The sequence below is a fragment of the Condylura cristata genome, unplaced genomic scaffold (assembly GCF_000260355.1).
Source record: "Condylura cristata isolate star-nosed mole 26May11 unplaced genomic scaffold, ConCri1.0 scaffold00019, whole genome shotgun sequence".
Taxonomy (NCBI): Eukaryota; Metazoa; Chordata; class Mammalia; order Eulipotyphla; family Talpidae; genus Condylura; species Condylura cristata.
Genome location: NW_004567120.1, coordinates 35,375,283 through 35,399,697, shown reverse-complemented (window position 1 = coordinate 35,399,697; position 24,415 = coordinate 35,375,283). Strand labels below are relative to the sequence as shown.

General features: G+C 38.5%; 1 protein-coding gene across 6 annotated transcripts in view; it reads left to right on the top strand.

Moving 5' to 3' along the window:
* MCF2 (MCF.2 cell line derived transforming sequence) overlaps nt 1-23,668 on the top strand; it is a 62,209-nt gene extending 38,541 nt beyond the window's left edge. For 2 of the 6 annotated variants that reach the window (XM_012727281.1, XM_012727278.1), the window contains 8 exons: nt 404-529; nt 1,181-1,402; nt 6,067-6,159; nt 7,738-7,816; nt 8,354-8,420; nt 9,905-10,050; nt 12,365-12,477; nt 14,618-15,739. In XM_012727281.1, coding sequence (XP_012582735.1) covers nt 404-529; nt 1,181-1,402; nt 6,067-6,159; nt 7,738-7,816; nt 8,354-8,420; nt 9,905-10,050; nt 12,365-12,477; nt 14,618-14,737 — 966 coding nt within the window. In that variant the 3' untranslated portion in view covers nt 14,738-15,739. Of the gene's footprint in view, nt 1-403; nt 530-1,180; nt 1,403-6,066; nt 6,160-7,737; nt 7,817-8,353; nt 8,421-9,904; nt 10,051-12,364; nt 12,478-14,617; nt 15,740-17,288; nt 17,390-21,937 lie in introns of those variants that run through there. The other 4 variants (XM_004685961.2, XM_012727282.1, XM_012727279.1 and 1 more) reach the window with 3 other exon arrangements.
* The last annotated feature ends 747 nt before the right edge of the window (nt 23,669-24,415 follow it).

Sequence of the window (24,415 nt, the reverse complement as noted above, 5' to 3'; positions counted from 1 at the left end):
GTATAAACACAGCGTAGCTTCCTTTGAATTGCCTTATCATATGTTGTATGGTACATGCATCACAAGTGAAACAAAGTATTATATGCAGAGATCCCCAGAAATGTGTAATCACTTTAAAAATTTGTCTTTAGTGTGTGCTAATAGCTATTGTTCTTCAGTTCCAAAAGCACTGAATGGTCTTTTCTTTATACTGTTTAATAATCCCTATTCCTTTTCTTCCCCAAATTTGACATTGTTATTAAATATGGCATTAATGTGACAAATAGCATATGAAAGAAATTACTCAAAGATGGCATTATCTTGCCGTTCCTCCTTGAAAGCATGTTAACCCAAAATGTATTCATTTTCTCCAGCTATTAATAGCTGTCTAATAATAAGTTTAATCCCTGATTTGTAATTACAGGAGCTATTAAAATATAGCAAGGACTGTGAAGGATCAGATCAGTTAAAGCAGGCACTTGACACAATGCTGGATTTACTGAAGTCAGTTAATGATTCCATGCATCAGATTGCAATAAATGGCTACATTGTAAGTAGATTCCAAAGCTTGTTGCAGTTTCAGGGGTAAGCATGTTAACATTTCTTTCTTCCTTTCTTGGAACCAGTTGGGAGGAGGTCCGAGGCAGACGAATTGCTGTCTATACATCAGCATTATCACTGATAATGACTTGGCTCCAGACCAACAGTCAAGTAGATTTGCAACAATCCCCTTTTCCCCAGCAGCCTACCCCTAAGTCCAGCTCTTGCTGAAGAAATGGTTGGGTCTTTTAAGGAGACACATTATCCATATTTGTTGCTTGCCTTTGTCCATGGAAAGATGTAGAAGAAATAGGTCAACTCCTTAGAGTTAGCGCCACCCAGTGGGCAGACTTGGAGTGGTACATCTCATTTGCCAGTCAGGATCCAGGAAGAAATGGGGAGTCACCCTACCTGAGATACCCACCCTGTGGATACCTGAAGCTGGGGAAAAGGAGGTTTCTTATATCTGCCACTCCCAGTGATTTCCTCCATAGGTGACACATGGTATATGCCACTGTAAAAAGCGAGGGTGAATAAACTGTTAAAAACTGAGTGAACTAAGCTTTGGTGTCTTAGTGGCTCAAGCTGAACACTATAATGTTGATGGTAGAGGTCTGAAAGGTAGCTGGCCTTCGAGTAATGAGTTTTTTTTCCATTCTAGGGAAATTTAAATGAACTGGGCAAGATGATAATACAAAGTGCATTCAGTGTTTGGATTGGCCATAAGAAAGGTGCTACAAAAATGAAGGATTTTGCTAGATTCAAACCAATGCAGCGACACCTTTTCTTGTATGAAAAAGCCATTATTTTTTGTAAAAGGCGAGTGGAGAGCGGAGAAGGGTCTGATAGATACCCGTCGTACAGTTTCAAGAACTGTATGAAAGTAAGACAATTTGAATTGTGTGATGTTGTGGTATTGTCTCATTCATGTTTATATGCCTCTATATATTCGGATTTGAATGCCTTTCCATTTAAAATGACTGCTTTCATACTCTAGTAATACATCTCTTTGTTTAGAAGATATCTTAAGTATGAGGTCTTATTCAGATGCGAAGAAGTCAGGAAAGCCAGGGCTTTGCTGTTTGAGATGAGAGCTTTGCCTCCTTTTTCCTCCCTTGGTAGTAGTAGTGAGCCCACTTTTATATCTCTAATCAACATGAGTTGAGAACCAGGAATTTGAAATTCATGGCCTACAGGGTTCAGACATCTCGCTCTGTGTGAGTACCTGCTCCTTGAGCAGGCTTTTTATCTAAGTAGGCAAGTTTGACCCAAATCCATTTGGTCCAGTTTTTATTTGTGGGGTGATGTAGTATTTCTGATTTGTATCTATTTTCACTTTTTTTTTATTACAAAGTTTATTTTTACATCATTTTGCACATTTTTTTTTCCATCTCGATTGTAATCCTCGCGGGTTTCCCATCACCAAATCACCCCTGTGCCACCACCATAGTCCCGTGCATTTCCCTCCCTCTCCCCCCACCGTTTTTGATCCCATTCCCCACTCCACCCCCACAAAATGTCTCTGGTATATGGTTGTTCATTATTTTTGTTATTTTCTCGCCTGGTCCATTATACTCCTGCTATGAGAGAAACCATCCAGTATTTTTCTTTCTCTTTCTGGCTTATCTCACTAAGCATGATCTTTTCCAGCTCCATCCAAGTTGCTGCAAAAGACATGTGTTTCTCTTTTATGGTTGTTGAGTAATATTCCATTGTATATATGTACCACATCTTTCTAATCCAGTCATCTACTTTTGGGCATTTGGGCTGCTTCCATGTTTTTCCAATTGTAAATAAAGCAGCAATAAACATGGGGGTAGGGTACAAGTATCTTTTTCAATCAGTGTTTTTGTGTCTTTTGGGTAGATACCTAGGAGTGGGATGGCTGGGTCGTAGGGAAGCTCCATGTTTAGCAGTTTGAGGAACCTCCAAACAGTTTTCCATAGTGGTTGTACTAGTTTGCATTCCCACCAGCAATGCAGGAGAGTTCCTTTTTCTCCACATCCTTGCCAACATTTGTTGTTGCTAGTTGTTTGAAGATGTGCCATTCTCACTGGGGTGAGGTGGTATCTCATTGTGGTTTTAATTTGCATCTCCCTTATTACGAGTGATGTTGAACATTTTTTCATATGCCTGTTGGCCATCTGCATTTCCTCTTTGGAGAAGTGTCTTTTTAGCTCTACTGCCCATTTTTTATTTTCACTTTTAACTTTAATGGGCAGTGATGATAGGCACACCAACGGAATTGTTCTAAAGTACAGTAGAGGAAGGAAGGACTTGTATCAGGTGATGAAGTCGTGAGCATTCAAGCCTCAATGGTTACCACAGAGGCTGAGGGTAGGGTCTCTCGAGGGAAGGCAGACAGATAGGCTTGTTGATTTACAAGGTACAGTAAATATATCTTACCTGACACTTGCAGGGGAAAGAAATCACTCTGATATGTTTCATTGGTTCCCCAATAATGCCCTAGTAGTACCCTGAAAGGAGAAAATTGTGAGGCATGACTGCAAGGATTAAGACCAGAATTACTAGGGAAAAAAGTGATGTCACTAACAGAAAGTTGGAAGTTCAGCTAACTTACTTCTTCTTGCTTACCTACCATGACCTTCCAGGATTAAATAATAGCTAGCTTTACCAGTCAATCTGTGATGGAACAACCTGGGGGGTCTGGTTTCAAAGCCTCCCCCTGGGCAGAGGACCAGTGCAGATGCTCTACCGCCAGCAGAGTCTTCACTCTCAAAGAGCCCTTGCCTTTACTTCATATCAAGTTGGAATCCGTGGCCCGAGAATGTTCCTTCTAATGATCGTGTTCTACATTTTAAGTGGCTGCTTCTCTGAGAAGGAAAGGCCCTAAGATTATAGTCAGGTGGAGAGATTAGGGTTCTTCAAATTTTTTCAGTTCATGCAAATATTGTTTTTTTTTTAATTAAATTTAACACGCATGGTGTATAGTATGTGTTAGGCACCGTTCTGAGTGTTTCTACATATTAGTGTTAACTCATTTAATTCTCTTAGCAACTTCACATATCTGAAGTGGAAACTGTTATTAACCCCATTTGGAAGATAAGAAACCCAAGTTCCAGAGAATTGAGTAATTTGTCTGAGCACATAGTTAGTGAGTAGTGCGGTGCAGATTCAGGCCCAGGCAGATGGCTGCAGGATCCATGCTCTTACTCACTGTACATGCTGGAAGGCTTTGTTCGTGTTCACTCCTTTCATCCATTCCTTTTTATCCCCATTCTCCACACTTAATCTCCTCTGCATCCCTGGAGCAACCATTCTTATTTATTTGATGTTGATCCTCCAGTTAGTGTATTCTCTTAAATGTATCCTAATATTCTGTGCACAGATAGTTTTGATTTACATAAATTGTATCTTGTTATAATTATCACTTTCCTTCTGTCTTTTTTTTTTTTTTTTTTTTTTTTGTTCTCAGAAATGCTTTTCAAGATAACAGCCATGTCACTGTTTTATACCTGGTATCTTGCTCCTAATTGTTTCATAGCAAGTCAGCCTAGCTACCCCCTTTTTTTTTTTTTACTGTGTTTCAAGATCAAATTGTTAATAATACTAACCCAGGAATTAAGTCAACTTTATCCCAGAGACAAAAATAAAAAGTCTTAAGAGTGAAGTTATTGGTTATAATACTAGAGTTGTTGACTTACAGGAGAACTTTGACCAAGCTAGCAGACATCTTCACACTTACCTGCTAACAGAAAATACATTAGGTCAAACCTTGGGGCCCTGGATACTTGACACAGTGAGATAACTTCAGATAAAATGCTTTAAACAATATATGTGAAAATATATCCATAGTTAGCAGGATCATCAATGAAAATGCAAAGGATGAGACATTGTTTTGCTATATGTAGTCTATTATATAATTATACTCATAGTTAGACTCATCACTTTGCTTCTAGATTGTGGAACTGAGTAAGTTGTCATGATATAAGCAACAGGTAAGTAGAGTAAAAGAACCTCAATAATAAATACCTCTATATTTTATTACTTGAGGAAATACATACAATCCACAAAGCACAAATTGATTGTTTTTAGTGCATCATTTGTAAATGAGTTGTTTGGAATGGAAAACAATATTTTCTGATGAATTTAATGGTAGATTTCCAAGGTAACTAAAAAACACTCATTTTACCTATATCAATGTGCTATATGGATGTGATGAAAACCAGCAAAACTCTTAGAATTCAAATAAGGGAATACTTGGAGAGCAAACTCATACTTCAAAAAGCTCTGTATGTGATCTGAGCATTTAATACATGTTATTTAATCCTATGTCAACTCAGAAATAAGTGTTCTCACTTTATAGCTGAGGAAACCGAAGTTCAGAAAGGTGAAACAACTTGCACCAAGACACACAGCTAGTAAGTGGTAAGATGGGAATGCAGGCCAGTCTTAGACTCCAAAGACAATGTGCTTCCCACCGTAGGCTATTAAGATGAAAATCATACATTGAAACAAAATTAATTGAAATAGAGTTTGAATGTGAGATGATTATTCATTTTCAGTCCTATTGTTGAGCAGAAGTAGGTTAGGTAGAGTGTAGGAATATAAGGATATTTTGGGGTATTCTGAAAGTAACTTCTGATTATATTCAGGGTAGGTGGATATAATATGTCACCTTTCATTTCTATACCTCATCCCTTCTCCTTGGTGCGGGGATCTCACTAGCACTACTTTTAATCAAATTAGGGTCATTTGGGGGGGGGGTTCAAAAGTGGAACACACGATGAGTTATTCCTTTAGGTGATCAGGGAGGGATTGAGGGGGAAAAAAGAATGGAGGACAGGAAGAAAGTATGTGTGTACAAGGCAGTGAAATTGTTCAAAGTGGAATTAATTAAGCTGTTAACAGCACAGGAGGAAAGAAAATAGAATTTGTGCTTTGTGCAGTCATATGGAGAAGAAAAGCTGGTGAGGCAGAAATATTGCTTATAAACCTTACCCCACTTAAAAGAAGACCTCACTCTTCCATGACAGCATTTGTTTTCTAGAGACCAAGAAATTAGTAGAAATAGAGGAGATTATCATATACCTGACTGGTGCTTTCCTGGCCTATAAAGTGGGTATTTATAAATTGTAGAATTTGTATTGAGATAAATAAGCTTGTTAAGATTAACTTACCTGACAAATGATTATGAAAAATTGCCATTTAAATTCAGTTTGAATGACCTTTTTTATTGCTGTTTAATTACTTTTGCTTCTGTTTTTGACACAGTAATTTGTTTTAATGGTGTGCAGTTAATTTATAACAGAATTCAATCTTACATAAACTATATGGATGTTCACAGTGACAACATTTGTTTTGATCATTGAAATGGAGTATGTAATCTGAGCTATAAGTGCATAACTTAATGAAAATGTTTAAAATATCTGATCTATGAGCATCATTATCATTGTACATCTTTGAATTATAAAATGTATAGTTTGCCCAGTGAAAAATTCTCTTTCATTGAGAATATGATGGAGGTAGGTATATAACTCCCCTTTCAAAATCTAATGCTCAAGAAAATTTTGACATACATTATAGATGAATGAAGTTGGCATCACTGAACATGTAAAAGGAGATACCCGCAAATTTGAAATATGGTGTGGTGAGAAGGAAGAAGTTTATATTGTCCAGGTTGGTGATTTTAAAGTTACTCTAGAAGTCATAATTAATATTGAGATACCAAAAATCCTAATTTATTTCTTGGGAAGTCAATGGATTGGTGGATGTATTTTTAGCTATTCGTGGAAACAAAAATTATCTTGGGTATATTGCAGAAATTTTTCTCTATTTAGGTCACTTAGTTGGTGTATCTTTGTTCTTTGTGATGTAGTTAAAACAGTTTTCAGAAGCACATGCTTTCTTTAACTTGAGGTATGCCTATGATGCTTTGTAGGGCTTTAGGTTTTCACAACTATTCTAGGAGTCTTACTAGTTACAGCTGGTCGCCAGGGTCTCAGCAAGTGTTTCTCTGACCCCATCATGTCCGAAGAGTTATAGAGTTGTAGCAGCTCGGAATTTTTGTAATTGCCACAGGGATGAGTGTGACCATTCAGATTTGGTCATGGTTTCTAAGAACACGCTTAAGTGCCTGGACAGAGGTTTGGAAGTGGTGGTGGTGGGGCGTGAGGACATTTCGGGAAGATGTCATTTTTTTTTTAAGTACTCAAGGATTTATTTATTTAGACATGCAGAACTGGGGTACAGGCCAGAGGTGCAGGGACAGTGAGAGGTTTCACCAGAGACAGAGTGGGGAGCAGAACAGGCAGATAGATAAAGTACACTGCTGAGAGAGCAGTGGGTGGGTCAGGAGAGGTCTGCTGTGCCATGTGGGTCACCTCCGGGGCTGGGGATCGAACTCACACTGAAGTGGTTGTGGCTAGCTTGCAGTGCTGCATCCTAACCGGTTGCGCCACCAGGGAGGGCCAGATGTCATTTTTAAAAAGTATATATTGTTTTTTAGTGAGGTAGCATTGGTTTACAGCATTGTATATGATTTAAGGGTTCACACCCCGTTAGAGGTATATTAGCACACCACACCCACCACCAGGGCACCCATAATCTTCCCAATAATCTCCTCTCAACTTCCCTCCCCTGCAGCCTCAACTCTGCAGTCAGATTTCTAGGGTGGATTTGGTTAATTTTGTCCATTCCTTTCTGTGGTTTCTCTATAGTCCACATATGAGTGAGATCAGACGAAGGAATTATCAATTCAGTGTTTGTATCAGGGCTTGTGCTATTAGCTGTGGGAAGAGTGATTTTTTTTCTTTAATTTGACATGTTTATCATTACAGTTCATAAAAATACATTTTCATAGTTTAATCTACACATGTGACTTCTTGCTAGATTTTAGTAAACTTGCCGTGGGAGAATATGTATGGAAGCTCAAGATCACCCCGCAAGCAATAGTTTGTCTTTTCAGAAACAGTACACATGACCTTATTTTATCAAAATTAAACATAAACAAAGAAGAAATAAGTTAAATTATATTCACATTTTCTCTGAGTGTTATCCGTTAAGGGCAGTTGCAAAATGGTTTTGATTCTTATTTCATCTAGTTTGATGGCTTTTGCTTTGTGGAAGTTTAAAGAATCAAAATGTTAGACAGTTAAGGGTGGAGACCATGTTTGATACACTCCATTACATTGGTTGTGCTCTAAAACAGCCTTTTTACAGGTAAATACACCCTCTCCTTCCCCCTTTAATCTCCAGGCTCCAAGTGTAGACGTGAAGATGACATGGTTAAAAGAAATAAGAAGCATTCTGTTGAAGCAACAGGAACTTATGACAGGTAAATTCTAGCACACAAGAAGTGAGCACAGTGACTCAGATTTGGTGACAATTTTCAGTCACTGGCTGCGATACTTTATGACCCTATAAGTAATGAAAGGGTTGTTAAACTAGTTAACTAGAGATTGGAATTCAGGAGGTTGCTTATGCTGTTGTGAACTTTAACTGGAACATGAACTCTACTGCTTGCAGATGGAGGAATAGACATAGTAATAGGCATGTTATTTGCCATAGTAGACCAAAGGTGTGAGTCCTCAGCCCTCCCCATGGAGCAGTTCCACCTGGGACCTCAGGGAATCCATGCTTGGTAATGCTGGAGGGTGTGGTTGTGTCATAAACTTGAGTTTCTTAAATAAAAAATACATGGTTTGAGCTCTTTCCATTGTTCAAATTCAGACTGACCTTTCTGCTGGTTATTTCAAGTCTGTGAGTGTTAATATGAATGGGAATGTGATGTGTGTGTAAGTTACTGGTCTTCAAGGAAGTAAAAAGTGTGGCTTCTGAATGTTGCTTACAGAAGCTTTCTTTCATTTCACAGTTCAAAAGCAAGCACAAAATAACCAGTTAACAGAACAAGATCCATTTTCCTGTCAACGAAATGATGAGTAAGTGATTATTCTTTAAGAAATATCACTCCTACAGCCTTTGATTTGCTGTGTGTAACATGAAGTAACATTATTAAAGCATCTCAGATAAAAACTGTCCTTTTAGCAGTAAATTCATCATGTGAACAGACCATTTTCTCAGTTCCAGCCTTACACCTGGAGTCTGAGAGTCCTTACTAGTTCTGCCATTGGTTTCTCAATGTTAAAAATAATGCAATACTTTGAGCTAATATTTAAACATAATTTAAAGACTTGGTTCTCAGTGTATGGGGAGAGGCGTTGCATATAGGATAAAAGTAACAGTGACTGCACTCAAGACTTTCTCTTCAAGCTATTTTTGGTCTTGTTTGATCTGATTGGAGATGGAAAGTTGCGAGCAACGTGCAGGATGGCAGCTGCGTCTGGAGAGCCCTTGTTGCTGACGTGGTCTCTCCTTTTATGTAGTTCGGAAATAGTCACGGATCCCGGCAGGGAACTGTGTCTGGACATAACCCAGGAGTATTTGAGGAAGGTAGTGAGCCAAAATGATAGGTCCGCTACTGCTTTGGGGTTGTAGTTCTTGTATTCTGCCTTTAGGAACCCTATAAGGTGGCACATTCAACGTGTACATAGAAACAATCTCTACACTGGTTCCAAAGCCTGGCACAGAAATTCAGATTTCACGCAGTAATTGTCTTTACAGTACCTGACACAACTCAGCAGTGTTCACCAGATTAAGATTTTATCAACATTTCCATGCACCTTACCTAAATCTCAGTGTTTAAGTTCAGAGATGACGTGGATTTTGTTTCTGTTTTTTTCTCTAGTGTGACTGCGTTATCGTTAACAGTTAAAATCATATATATTTAAAGAGTACAACTTGATTTGATACACATACACTTTGTGAACTATTCACCACAATCAAGGGAAATCACACGTCCATTACTTCACAGTCCTGCTGTGAGTGTGTGTGGTGAGAACATTTAACATACACCTCTCAGTAAATTTCAAGTGTATCACACGATATACAAGAGGGAGTTTAGACAGTAGATCTGCCTGTTAAAAAGAGACCCTTCGAGCTTGGACCTGAGGACTCAAGCTTTCCTATATTCTGAACTATCACTACACAGACGTAGATGAGGGGAAGGTCAGCTATGTTGGAATAGATTCTCAGAGCATGCCCTCAACATATGCTGTTAGTGGCTGAAATACTACTTTTCTGTTTTAACTATCAGGTATTTTCTATTTTTCAAAATCTATGGATTTGCATGAGTTTGCATAACTATATAATTTGGGGAGTACAACTTCACCTCTCCCCAGGTGCACATGCTTCACTCTCCGTCCACCAAAGCTCCAGTGCCAGTCCCCCAGCATCTTCCCTTCTCCTTCCCTCTCACTCTGGTAACTGTTATTGTTTTAACAGAATTGCAGTTACTTTTGTTATGTTTTGATCAACATTTGCTATCTTTGGCTAAGAAGTACTATTTTTAATTAAACATCCTTAGATTGTATAGAAGCTCATTTTCACATATTCACACCATCAGAAAGCAACAAGGAGCTTTTATAAGTTCGGAGGAAACGGAAGCAGAGCCCAGCAATGCTATGGCAGATGGCGCAGCGCTCTCCGCACTTCCAGTGGAAGGGACCTCAGGTATGGTCGTGGCCAGCAGTTGGCATTCAAGGCTGTGCCACTTATTTTCTCTTAACATTAATTTGCAAAACCTACTTGTCTCTTATCTTTGGATAAAGGAAATAAACCTAACCCACTTTTATAAGACTCTTCTGTCTTACCTGGGCAAGATGTTCTGGCACGCACTGCAGAGCAGTGATTCTCAAAGTGTGGTCCATTTAGCATCTGCATCACCTGGGAACTGGTAAGGAGGACATAGACTCTGGGTCCACCTCCAGCATTCTAAATCACAAGTCAGAAGGGCAGACAGTCACCTGCAATTGGATAGATTGGATAGATTCTCGGTGGTGATTCTTTCCAATGTATGCTCAGATTTGGCAACCCCTGCCATCGAAGAGATGAATAAAACCCATATACTGACTTCATGGAATTCACATCTCACTCACTATAGGTTTAACGGATGGAAATGAGCCATTGACAGCCAGAATATTTGTTTTTCTTATGTAAAGTGTGTCGTTTTAACTGATTTCAACCAGTTTGGTTGCTTTGGCTAATACTGAGTGCCAGGAATGGCGCACAGCTTGGTCAGATAGTCTCAGGAAGATACCCGCAGCTGCCTTGCCAAGCTAACAGAGCAGGGAAATAAATTAACCAGCAATTCATTTGGAATGTAATTGTTACAGGGTAGCCCAGAGTGGACTGGGCCGCCTGTCTGTGGGGCCTCACCCACACGCTCACAATTCAGTTATACTGCAGGTACACACAAAAGGGTCAATAACGGGTTTATTTACAAAAGGGGAAAGGAATAGGAAACAACCCAGGGAAAAAGCGGGATACAAAGTAACTGGAATACCTTACGGATAGGCTGACTGAACACACAGAGTCACGCAGTCAGGGGGAGCCATTTCCCCAGCGAGATATGCAATCACGCCCTATTTATCCCCCAAATGTCCCAGAATTCCTGCTAGCTCCACCCTTGGGTCCTCGCAGCTCTCTCCTTGGTACTGCTGGGAGTTGCAGTTTCGAATCACTGGCGTAGGGGGTGGAGTCCAGAAAGCTGGAGTAGGGGGTGGGGTCCACAAGATTGCAGAGTTTCTTTAGGACATCCTTCCCCTTAACATAAAGAGTGTGTTAACAGGCACATACAAGGTTATTTAGACGCACCTGGCAGCGTCACTCCAACAACTTTGGTGTGAACAAGCATAGACTCTCCAGAGTGCCTGATACTCAGAATTCACATATGTTGGTCCTCAGGCTTCAAGAGTTCTCTTTCAGAAAATTATTTGGCAATAATAATGGCAAATGTGCGTAATGTTCAATTATCTGTTTATAACTCACTTCACTCAGGGTGGTCAGCTCTCCAGCCCCTGCACTTTCATTTGGCAGAGAGGGAAACTAAGTCAGAGAAAACTGATGATTTTTCCAAGGTTACATAAATAGTGTAGTGTGACCAAGATGAAATTCTCCTCATGCTCTGCCTGAATTGAATTGCTTAATCCATGTGAATTCTGTGTATTTCATTAATTAAGCACCATGAAATTCTCTTAATTCTTTGCACGAGACTGCTTAATCCACAGGGATTTTGTATAATAAATTCTTTATTAATTAAGCACCTTCTATGCACACATACAATGTATAACCTGTGATCTCTGCCAAATTCAAACTATAAAACAAGCCAAAATAATTATATTGGGGGAGGGGAGGGTCCATTGGAAATGGGAACAGTAGTGTGGTGAGGAATAGACTGGAAAAAAAATAGATTGGACTTGTAGCTGTAGTTCATGTGCATATTGATTCTCAGCAATGAGCACCTGAAGGATTTATAATGTATAATGTATTGTTATTTCCATGAAAAAAGAAAAGGAATTCTTGCAGAAATGCTCAGGACAGTTTTATATGAGAATCCAAGTTCAAATAATCAAAATAAATTCCTGGACAAGACCAAAAAGAATATTACACTTTAATATAAAAGCATGTAATAAGGGCTGCTTGGGTGGGGCCAGTAGAAATGTTATAGAAAGAATTTTTGGAAGAGATGATTTTATGTAAATCATATAACATAAATCTCTGGAATGTTATTTAACTGATTATTATTTGTAATAACTCTAACTAACCCAAACCTGAAACCATCTTAAAAAGTAAAACAAGTCTATGACCTCCTATGCGCTTTTTGACACATCAGGAAGCTTAAACTACGACAGCAGCACCGTAGGCTTTATCATAGCAACAGCCTCTGCGTGGAGCATGGAGCCTTGATCATCGCAGTTAGTTTTACTTCTCTCCTCGTGGAGACCAGCACCATTAAATAACTGCCACCTGCCGTATTTTCTTATAGTTTGGACTGAGATGTTACCACGTTCCGAAGTTCCTGCCCAGCCTGAAGAGTGGTCCAGAAACTATTTCTGCTCTACTTATGATGACAATGAAGAAGAAGAAAGGCCTCTAATGGTTAGTAACGACATGCAAAGATAGAGAAATGAGCTCCTATGTAACACACAGAGGCGATCTTTGTCAGGATCCTTAGGTCGTTAGATGTGCTCCAGGGCCAGAAGATAGGAAACAAGTCTCATCAGGAACGTTCAGTAAGCACTTTTCTCTGTCAGTAGATCTTGTTTAAGTTTCTTGTGGAACTCCTACTGCAGCTGATGAAATGAGTAGTCACCTTCTAGGTCTCTTTGAGCAGCTGTACCTTCAGCACTGTAGGTTTTGTTTTACTGAGGCAGCTGTGGTTTACAGCATTCTGTATGCGTGATGCATGCATACCTCAGCGGGTGTGTCCCCCACCCCCACCCGCCACCACAGTCCATCGGTCCCTGTTCCCCCTTGACCACCTCATGCCTTTTCCCCTTCTGGTAGCCTCATTTCTACAGTCAGATGTCTAGAGTTTGTTTTGGTTAATTTTCTCTGTTCCTTTGTCTGGTTTCTTTGTATTCTACATATGAGTGAAATAATCTGATTTTGTCTTCTTCTGATTTATTTCACTTCTCATGATCTCAGTCCCATCCATTTTGTCACACATGGCAAGATCTCTTTTTTTATGCCTAAGTTGTATTCCATGGTGTATCTAGACCACATCTTCCACCCATCTGTCATTGGACACTTAAGTTGTGTGCATAGCTTGACTGTGTGAATAATGCTGCAATGAAAAGAGGGATGACTGTCCCTTAGAATGGAACACCACTGTAATTGCAATCTTGGCATTTGGGATAAAAATCACAGGATGATTTTAGTGGTGTTTCCAAAACGTGTCAATACTGCGAGTCTCTGCATATTAGCGCAAGGCCACTCTCTCAGAGTGAAGGCGGCTCCTTTGGGTAAAAGTGTTTTAGAGAAGAATTAGGTCACCATGTTGTTAGGGTCCTGGTGGGTTATTATAGGGGAGTTAGGACTGTTGGGCGTACATCTCCAGTTTCTGGTCACCAGCTTGGAGGGGGGCATGATGCTTGATAGTGGACTGCTCGGTGTCCTTAGAGGAACCAATTTAATTTGGCTGTTTTAGTGCTGGGCTAAGGGAACCACAGTGATGTGGTTGGCGCAAAGTAGCATGGCATCGACGCAAGCATGGTTCCTTTAAAAAGTTACGGGGTACTCTGTCATCTAGGATACCTGTTTGTATGGTAGCTTACCATACAGATATTGACAAAATGATTGCACATTTAACATACATAATATTAATGAGATAATAGACAGGTTTTATGATTCCAATTGGCAGAGGAGGAAGATGAGGCACAGAGCTGGTGAGGCATCTGCCCAGAGTTCAGTGTCTAGAATGGCTGTGCTCAGCTTTCTTTTTTTTTAAATGTATATATATTTTTTTACATCACTGTTCATTTTGTACATTTTATGCAAACATTCTAATGCTGGAACCCTTTTACATTTTTCTGGTTTTTTTTTTGGGGGGTGGCCTTTTTACATTTTTAAAAATTTTTGAGAACTCTCATTTTTGTAGGTCACATCAACCTGCTATTTACCATGCTATAAATGAAAACTGAGAAGTAGAAAAGAATTCATTATTCAAACCTATTAATGTCCCAATTGCACTTTATATTTATATAGAGTTTTTACTAAAAATTTGCTTTTTACAAACAACCAATTTTGTGCAAAGAGCAGCCTTTTAAATCTTTTTCTAAATCTCTTTAATATCTGGCTTAGGAAAAGACAGCTGGATTCTGCATTTTAAGATTTATTTATTTATTTATGCATACAGAACTGGGGTACAGGTCAGAGGTGCAGGAGCAGTAAGAGGATTCACCAGACGAAGAGAGGGGAGCAGAATAGGCAGATCGACAAAGTACACTGCTGAGGGGAGCAGAGGGCAGGTCAGGAGAGGTCTGCCGCGCCATATGGGTCACCTCCCTGGCCGGGGATTGAACTCACTGTGAAGCAGCTGCAGCGATCTTCATGGTGCTGCACTTTAACCCCTTGCACCATGAGGGAGGGCCCTGCAGCTGGATTCGTATATCTGTGTTTGCATTTAATTGCTTGTGCCATCACACATCAGATAACCTCTAGAAAATGCCACTGTGTACTTGTACGAGGGCGAGAGTGGAAAGGTAAATAATGTCTTAATATACGTTTGACCTTACAGACTCCTGGAACTATCTCATCGGTCTGCTTCCCAAACTTTGAGAACTGGTTTAAACTAATAATAACAAGAACTTCCATTTTATCCGAGGATGGGAAGGAGAGGACAGTTGTTCAAAAGTGAACAATCAGGGAAAGTCAGTTTGGGTTTAAATGTCCAATCTAGACAATCTATGAAGAATTTGTCAAGAACCGACAGTCTTCATTAAGTGTCTTCCCAGCTGTGCTCTCAGACAATGAAGTGCATATGCAAAGTTGCTTAATGCTTTCATCACTAGGGATGGGAGTTTCATCAGAAGAAAAGCCTATGCATTGTCATCTTTTCTCCCAGCAGTTCCCTGAGGGGAGCACACACAAGACTAATGCAATACATTCTGTAATCCACGAGCAAAACAAAAGCCAACCCCCACAGCAAAACCAGTCAGAATGAACTGACTCTTTAGCTTCACTCCATCGAGTCAAAAATTAAAAAGCCCTGGGGGCTGCTCTCCTCGTGGGCACCCCAGCAGAAATGGCAAGTAGCTCAAAGAGACATTTGGTCACGTGACACAGGTAGAGTTTGGGGTTAATGCCTTGGAACGTGGGAAGACTCAGCACCACATATTTCTTTTCTTTCATTTTAAAAATAATTTAATTATGGCTCTCTTTTTAACATAATGTACTTAATGCGTAAGATATTGTGCTGGTAAGATTCTCATCTCAGAATACTTTTGGACTTACTGAAATTAATATTTCTCCTCTAGCTACTCTGTAACCAAATACAATCAGTGTGCCTTGGAGTATTTTGCTTATTAATGAGTCGAGTTTAAAATTATAGCTGCAAAATGATTAAGGCCAAATAAAACACATTATGATTTAATGTGCTTTTATTGGACCCAAAGCTTTTGTGCTTGTGATCTTTTACCTTTGCAAGCTATAGAGCGCCTCCAAATTTGGGGAAGGGGAGGAGGAAGAGACATTAGTAAATCTGTCTTTTCAGGGCCGTTGCCTTTTGTACAGTGCCAACATCAATTTTTCGTGAGCATAGCTTATAAATAACAGTATTTAAAAATTATTTTCATGCTTGTTTTTTTCTGGGTTTATGCTTATAATTCATGTAATTGAAATTAGTTGTGCTCTGCTACCTTCTGTGTAGTTCATGCTGTAACTCTCTTTTTGCAAATAAAAGTGACTTCTTCAGCTTCAACAAACACGTTCTGCTTCTTTCTCCATTACAAACCTCTCCATGTTTGTTCTTGCAAAACTGCTACAGCTACCACATTTACCACTGAAACCAAAGACTGAATTCTTTATGTCACAGAGCATGGAGGTAACTAGGGTTATTTGTTGTTTGTTTGTAGATTATTTATACATACAAGAACTGGAGTGTAGGCCAGCGGCATGTGTGTGTGTGTGTGTGTGTGTGAGAGAGAGAGAGAGAGAGAGAGAGAGAGAGAGAGAGAGGATTCCTCAGAGACAGAGTGGGGAGCAGAACAGGCAGATCTACTGAAATCCACTGCTGAGCGGGGCAGCAGGCTAGACAGTGAGGTCTGCCCTGCCATGTGGGTCAGCTCCCTGGCTGGGGATCAAACTCGTGCTGCAGTGGCTGTGGAGAGCTTCATCGTGCTGACACTTAGCTCCTTATGCCACCAGGGTTTTGCTATCATATTGTAATGTAATTTTTCAAAAACAACTTTCCTGTCTCTGGGCCCATACAGACTGCAGGGAAAGAGACTCGGAAGACCTCCTAACCAGCAGTGGAGATTCTGTATCTTGAGGCTGCTGAGGGCCAAAGCTAGGTCTGTGCTCAGTGGCCGATGGCCTCTACCTGGGGTCTGTGGCTGTCTGAACAAGTGTTCTGCTTTACTTGTGTCTCTGTTGTATAGTCTCAAGAAGCCAAAAGATCCTGTTTCTTATCCGTGTTCCATTTTCATTGCTTCAGCTGTGCCTGTTTAGCTCACTGAATGGAATGTTAACTTTTGGTGACTGAAAAGTGCTTAGAAAGAGATGCTAAGTGTCCTGTCACTCTTGTGCTTGACCTTTGGCTCAGACATTGCTGCCGAAACATATGGCTGCAGCATCACATTATATTGGTCACTTGTTAATTTATGAATAAGTGACTTTTGTCACATGTTTAGTGAATGCCTATTGATCAACCTGGGACCACGCTTTCTCACTTGACAGCATAGCCACACTTCTCTTAACCAGTTCAAATACTGGCTTTTTTTTTTTTTTGGTAGTCATCTACACTTATGTACATGACTTCATAGAACGCTGACTGCAAAGATGGTTCTGTCAAATACACTGTTCAATTATAGAGACCACAAGGCAGGAAGAAAATTTGCTCACTCGAGTACTGAAGGATTCTTTCATAATTCTTTTGGAAGTTTTATATGAAACCTCTCTCTCTTTTCATTGTGTCAATAACTAACTGAAATTCTGCTTTCGTTGTATACTCTGACCCTAAGGAGGAAGAGTATGACAGGAGGTAAAGCTTATTGATGGGTCATTATAGTAATAACCATTTTTGCTAGTAACCCAAGTCCTTTAAAAGTTCTACAAAGAACTCAAGCACAGCATCATGTAGGTCTTTGTATATATACAATAAGTTGGTGAAAATTTAAGCTGCAGTGCAATATATTTGGTTTGATTAACTTATATTACCATTATTGGCTACTAATTCATTTGTTACTTAGGTTGGTGAAAAATCTAAACAGAAGAAAAGAAGGTCTGATTCCAGGGAACAGTTTGCAGATTTTAACTGGTGGCAATAGGTTTTGGAATGCCAGAGATACAGGTATATTATGAACAGACTCTCTACTATTTACTTAAAGGCTAAACGTCTTAAAAATCTATTATTTATGTAACTGACATAGGGTAAAAACTTCTCTGCATTTACAAATAAAGTTGCAAGCACGTTCTATTTAAGCTAAGACTTCCCTTTTCTCTTTAATAGTTATATCTTTATAAATAAAAAATTTTAAAGCATTTTAACCTTTCCCTCACAAGGCTGATAGATTTGAATGATGTTGTTATGTCTTCCAAGATAGCTTTCAGAACTAAAAACTGATGTAAAGCTGATACTTTTCAGGTATCAGCTTTACTGTCTAAGAATGTTTTCCAGTGTGTTTTGTTTTTACTCTGTCCTAAAAGCATGTTATTTTCTTATGATTGACAAACACACAGACAGCTTTGTCTGTACTAAAGATTTAATGTGTGAAGGATGTGTAAAGCAATGAGAATAACCGAATGTTGCTTCTGCTACACCAAGCAAACTATCATATTTCTGTGTGCAAACTAGTAGTCTTATAAATTTTTCCCTGAGTCATACTGAACTATCTGTAAAAAGATAGCACCAAAGAGAAAAAGAAAACAGACATCTTGTGAGCAAGATTATTATAGTATATGCAAATATCCTTGAATTCCTAGAATTAACCTGGAGGTTAACAGTACATTGTGTCTACATGCCTCTAATAGACCAAGAAGAATTCAGTCTGTTTCAAATTTTATTTGTAACATGAAAGGCAGTCTAAGTATGATATAAATATTGGGTCACATGGGAACTCCACAACTAGAGCCACTGCTTGTTTGTTTTTTTCAGGTACTCTAAATCTTGATCTCCTTTTTTTTTTTAAAGATTTATTTATTTGTGCATACAGAACTGGGGTACAGGCCGGAGACTCAGGGGCGGTGAGAGGCTTCACCAGAGACAGAGTGGGGAGCAGAACAGGCAGATCTACGAAGTACACTGCTGAGGGGAGCAGCGGGCGGGTCAGGAGAGGTCTGCCGCGCCATGTGGTCACCTCCAGGGCAGGCGGGAATCGAACTCATGCGGAAGCGGCTTTAGATTCTCAGTGCTGTGTTTTAACCCGCTGCGCCATCAGGGAGGGCCTTGATCTCCTTTTTAAGGTATTCTGCAGTAATTGTTGAACTATTTAGGTAATTATTGAATTAGGGAATTATTTAGATGTTTAGTAATCAGAAGAATTTGATGTATACCAACAACCTGAGCTAAATTACGTTTATTTCAAGGCTACACCCTACAGCTACAGAATACCCCATTTTTAAGTTCACATGGAACATTCATCAAGCTAGACCATATAGTGAGCCATAAAATAAGTCTCAACTAATTTCTGGGGATTAGAATCATATGAAAGGTGGCATAGTAGATGTCAGTAATCCCTAAATATTTGGATAGTAAGTGAAACAAATCTAACATGAGACAAAGAAGATAGCATGAAAGAAATTAGAGTTATTTCAATTTGGATGAAAGTGAGACTAAATTTATCAAACTTTGTGGGTGCAGAGAATAGTGGGAAATAGATATCTAAAGTACTTGTATTACACACTTAACAGCGGGTCATTCACCATATTATTAACATCACCATATTATCCACCATATTATTAACAATTAACTATGTAATTATTAAATATAGATGCAGAAAGAAGTTGACAAAAATTCCATGTTCATTCATGATAAAAACTCTCACCAGAGTAGAAATAAAAAGAATTTCCTCTATTTGATAATGTACACTTGCGGGAAGCCACAGCTGATGTCATAGTTAATGATGAACTATTATATGCATTTCCTCTAATGTTGGAAATGAACCAAAGACATTTGCTGTCACCATTTCTATCTCCCATTATACTGGAAGTCTTAGCAGGTGCCATAACTTAAAGGGGATTTAAAAAAAAATATGTAACATTGTTGTGCTTAGCAGATCACATGTATGTACATAGCCACTTGGAATTGTGCATAAAAAGACGCTACTGTAAATAACACGTGAATTTTTTAAAGGCATATATGCCAAGTCTTTATACAAAAGTAAGTCCTAATTGTATATCCTAGCAACAAAGGAAAAAATGAAATTTCAAAAAGCAGTGCTACTTACATGAGTAATACAGAAATATCAAGTACATAGAAAACAATCTAACAACAGATGTTTAAGACTTCCATACTGACAACCATAAATCAGTCATTGCTGAGATTTTGAATGACCTGGTAGTGGGAGAAATGTACTAGATACCGATTTTGAACATCTCAATGTTAAGAAATTCATTGTTCACAAATTAACTGATGGAGTTAATGCAATCAATATCAAAATGTCATCGGGCCTTAGGGGATAAAAGGACAAGCTTATTCTAAAATGTATAAGGAAAGGCAAAGAGTCTAACAAAAGAATTTCAAAGATTTGGAAATGCAGTGTTATAGACCAACATTATCTCAATAAGCAATGTTGTGGAAAAATATGGAGGTCTTACACACCTGAGTAATGAACACAGGGTGAGGTTGGTGTGAGTGTAGAAAGATACTCAGAGACCCACATACACATAACTAATGTTAACTTGAAGTCCTCAGTCAACCACATGGGGCACAGAAAGTTGTTAATTTAACATGGTTCTGGCCCAACTGGGTACTCATATAGAAAGAAAGAAATGAATCTCAACACCTATACATCACTCACTCCTACACAAAAATTAATTTGAATTGCATCATAGACCGAAACATCAGAGCTATAATCAAAGATTCTGAAAGCAAACACAGCTTTGAAGAGTTCACAATTTCTTACATACATGGGGTAGGAAAGTACTAAACATAAAAAGAATAACATCAGGGAAATACGAAGAAACATTGCATGTACTAATGGGTCACTTTAAACTTTTATACAACGGAGAGAACAATGGAGATAGTAACACTTTGGACAGTTTCAAATGCCAGAGAGTTAGACTGAATCCTGTCTCCCCAAAATTAACTCAGTTGAGTTTTACATTGAAGAGTAGATTTGAAAATCACCATGGCTAGCTTTCTACCATCTTATGTTTATTTAAATGGTTAATGAAAGAAAAGAGCAAGCACTGTTAAAAAATGAACAATGGGAAAAAAATGAACAGTGATATAAAATCTATAAGCACAAATAAAAAACAAAGGTAGAACTATTGCATTGCATAAATAGGAATGTGTGCTTTAGTTCAGCTGATCTGTGGGTCTGGAAAAAATATAAATGGTTAATGAGAGATAGGGTGATGTGAGTCCCTTTAAAATGTGTGCTCACAGAGCTGTTTAAATGGACTCAAATCACTGTTATGAAGCAGTCTTAAAAAGCCAATAAATCTGTGCAATAGGAGTGCAGTCGATACTAGAAAAACAATGATCTTCCTTGTGCTCAGGTGTCCAAAATTCAAAAACGAGAACACCAATATTGGCACTCATGTTTGCCACTGGGGAGTTTCAAGCGAGATGTTCTCTAATTTCCATGCTCCTCACTGGACATGTACAGCCAGGTGTCCTCAGAGCTAATTCAGGACAAAGTTCATTACATTAAATGCACAGCTGCCTGTAAGGTAGGACATGTAAAACAACATTTTTGATCAGTTTACTTTCAATGGTCCCATTGCTCTCTTTTGTCACAGTAGACCTAGGCAGGGTGCCGCCCTTTGAAAAGTCCATGGCTGAACAGCAACTTAAATCTACTTTGGCCCTGTTTCATTTCAGGCAGTAAAGGACTTGCTATGTACAATTGTTAACGTACATGCACTTTATTTAGAAAAAAATCATATTCCTTTTTAGTCATTATTATTTATTTTTATCAGTTCAATTTTTTAAAATCCTTTTCACTTTTGTAGTGCATTTGGGAGAGTTGAACTACAGCATATGGATAGTGCACCAGCATTGAAACCATTTATGACTTCCCTGTGTGGTGTGCTAGTAGATGAAGGGACTAGCTTCCTTCTTCTGTAGAAAGTTCTGACTTAAGATCTTTTGAAAATAGACATTACTTTCAAATAACATGCGTTTATGACATGTTAAATTCACAAATTAATACTAGTATACTTTGGTTGAATGCTGTAATATCAAGTGGTTCTCATGTTACGTTACATAGCGCAAAATTGTACAAATATATTGTAATGTCTGTCCTTTACTAGATTGGGAAATTACCATTGTCTACATATGCCTGTCAACAGCAGTTAGGTTTAGAAATAGATGATTTTACTTGGAATCTGAGAAATAGAACGTGAAGGTTTCTCCGATATTTATGTGCTCAACATCTTTCATTTTACCTACACATACATCGGCCAATTCATACACCATTCTTGAAATCTGGTTGTAGAAGATGTGAATTGTTTCTTTTTAGCTTCCACTAAAGTTGTATCATTCCTAAAATAGATGCCATTGACAAATAACTATGTAAAGAATAAAGACTTTCATATCAAAACTCCCAACCAAAAGACATCACCTCTGAGTTTAGGCTGGCCCTCTTCATCCTCGCACTCCGTGCCATAACAGACAGCATATCTGACTGTAAAAGTCACATGAGTATTAACCTCATTCTTCATTATTTTGTAGATGCTGCTCTGAGTAACACAAGGAAAGTAAGTTCCCCTTGAACTAAAGGAGCATGGAATAGACGTAAAAATAAGATTTCCTATGGAGATGTGGGCTAGATTACATGCGTAAAAAGTGTCACAGCACAAGATCAGGGTGTTCCTACGCTGCGCGTGATAGTCAGCGTTTCTTCGGCCTGAGGTCGGCTTCGTCATTCCCACCGAGTGTCATTCTTGCCAGAAGTCATCTTCGCTCCTTCCGCTCTCGCCAGGTGAAAAATGCATTGTTGTTTTGTGTCCCAGGAGGATGTTTCATGGCATACATTCCAGTTCCATCTGAACTGAATTCAGGATTCAGTTCTGAAAGCTGGGAATCTATTGTTTTGAACACTTGCAGGTAAAAAAACAAAACAAAACAAAAAACGTTACCTGTAATGTTTTGGGTAACGCTTCAGAGCAAAACAGAAAAGAAACCCAAAGAGTACAGAGATAATCAGATTTGTAACCCCCTTTGCTAATTGATAGTTTATTTTATTATTTAATTTGTTACCTTCGTGAGGACAGTCTACCAAAGGGATATGTTCTGAAAGGCCTCTTTTGCACATTGATTGGTCTGTAGGTTTCTCAGAGCTGTCTTATGGTTCTAAAACCAGCCAAGCTAGAAACTCCTGGATGTATTATCGAGGTTTAGGAAATGGTTGTGCATTGAAATTTCAAGATATATGTCACAGCTTTTAAGTTAAATATTCATATTTGCACAAAGGGTGTTCCTGTAGCAAAACTTTACTTTCCAGTGTCTTCACTTGCTTTTGAGTTTTTGAGAAAAATTTCTTCTTGTCAAGGTTTTCTTAAGTTAGATTTTATTTCTTCCTAGGGTTTGTCTTTGATAATACATGTCCAGATGCCTTTCTTTTAAAGATGCAAACAGTGTGATCACTTTTTCAAAACCCAGGGCCAGCTGTGGTGTGCAGTATTGAATTTATGCTTTTAGTATTTTTATTTTAAAGTACTGCAGACAATAGTTTGAAATTGCTGCATTCAGACTCATGGACTGTTGCGTTTTACTATCAAGTTGGCAAATTAGGTGCATGGTTTTGATGATTGATTTTACAATAAATAATAATAACTAACACATAAATAATTTATCTTTTTAATAGCTGCGTGTATCATGCCAAGATCATAGCTCATGCCAGTGTTATCATTTGATGTAACAATTTGTATGACAAACTTATATTTTATTCAAAGTTACCTGCAAATTATAAATCTTCTATCCAGTTGTTGGGGTTTATGGTGGCTGATTTATAACTCACTTATTAAATGTCCATAGATTTGATATTTCACTTAATGCTTCTGCAAACGTAACAAAATAACAGCAAAATTAAATTTAAAGGTAGTTATTTTGTGTGCTGATCCTGCGGTTAAAAGAATTAGGAGATAAATTTTTTGACTAATGATGCCCCTCTGCAGAAAACATTTTAATTTCGTAGTACTAAGCTCGGGATTTTAATCAGTTAAGACAGTATTGAGTTCAATGGATTGAAGCATACAATTAAGGCTTTTTAATGTTTTAATCACTGTACAATGAATGCTATATTTGTATATGTATTTGTACATGTAACAGCATTGTATTAATTGTATTGGGCTATAAATGTGTTACTGTAAAACATAGCAGCAATGTCCCTTTAAGTCTTCAAATTTTAATTACATTCTAAATGTACTTACAAGGTATATGTACTTGCATTAACTCCACATTAAAAATATCCAACCTTAAATTCATTGATCTTTTTTCATTGTAGTATAATATCGACTACCCACTGAAAATTTCTTTTCTCTCATTTATTAGTGATACACTGAAGTCACCATAAGCATACTGAGTGAGATGTTTAAATGCAGCTTTGCCTCATGATTCTCTGAGAGAATGACAGAGGAATAGAGAATTGGGACCAGGGCAAGAGTAAAATATGTTGCCCCAAATGTTTCTTCATATACAGCTGTAGGCTAGCAGTGACAGAGCTATCAGGGACTAGAATCATCTCTGTATGTTCCATATAGTGGTGCCCGAGGAAGCTGGACAGAACCTAGATCCTTCACCATTGTTTGCCTTTGCAAAGGGCTTGCATTTGGCTTCCCCAGACTTAACAGTCTTTTCCAGTTCACTAAAGAGCCAGAACTTGTTCAGAACACAGAGGGAGTGGGTTGCCAAACACTTATCAGTTTGGTTTGAGTGAAACCATATTTTAAAAACAGATAGATTTAGATGTCTTAATGGACATTCCCTTCACAGGATTGACTCTTTTCCCTTTAAATTTATTCATTTATTCATTTTAATATATTTATTTATATAGATATTTTTGACGTCATTCACTTTTGTACATTTCATTTCCACTGGCTGTCGTCCCCGTAATATTCTCCACCATGTCACCGGTGAACATCCCCGTAGTCTCTTGTGCTCTTCCCTTCTGCCTTTAAATTAATGTTGAGTTCATTTGAGGAAGCACCG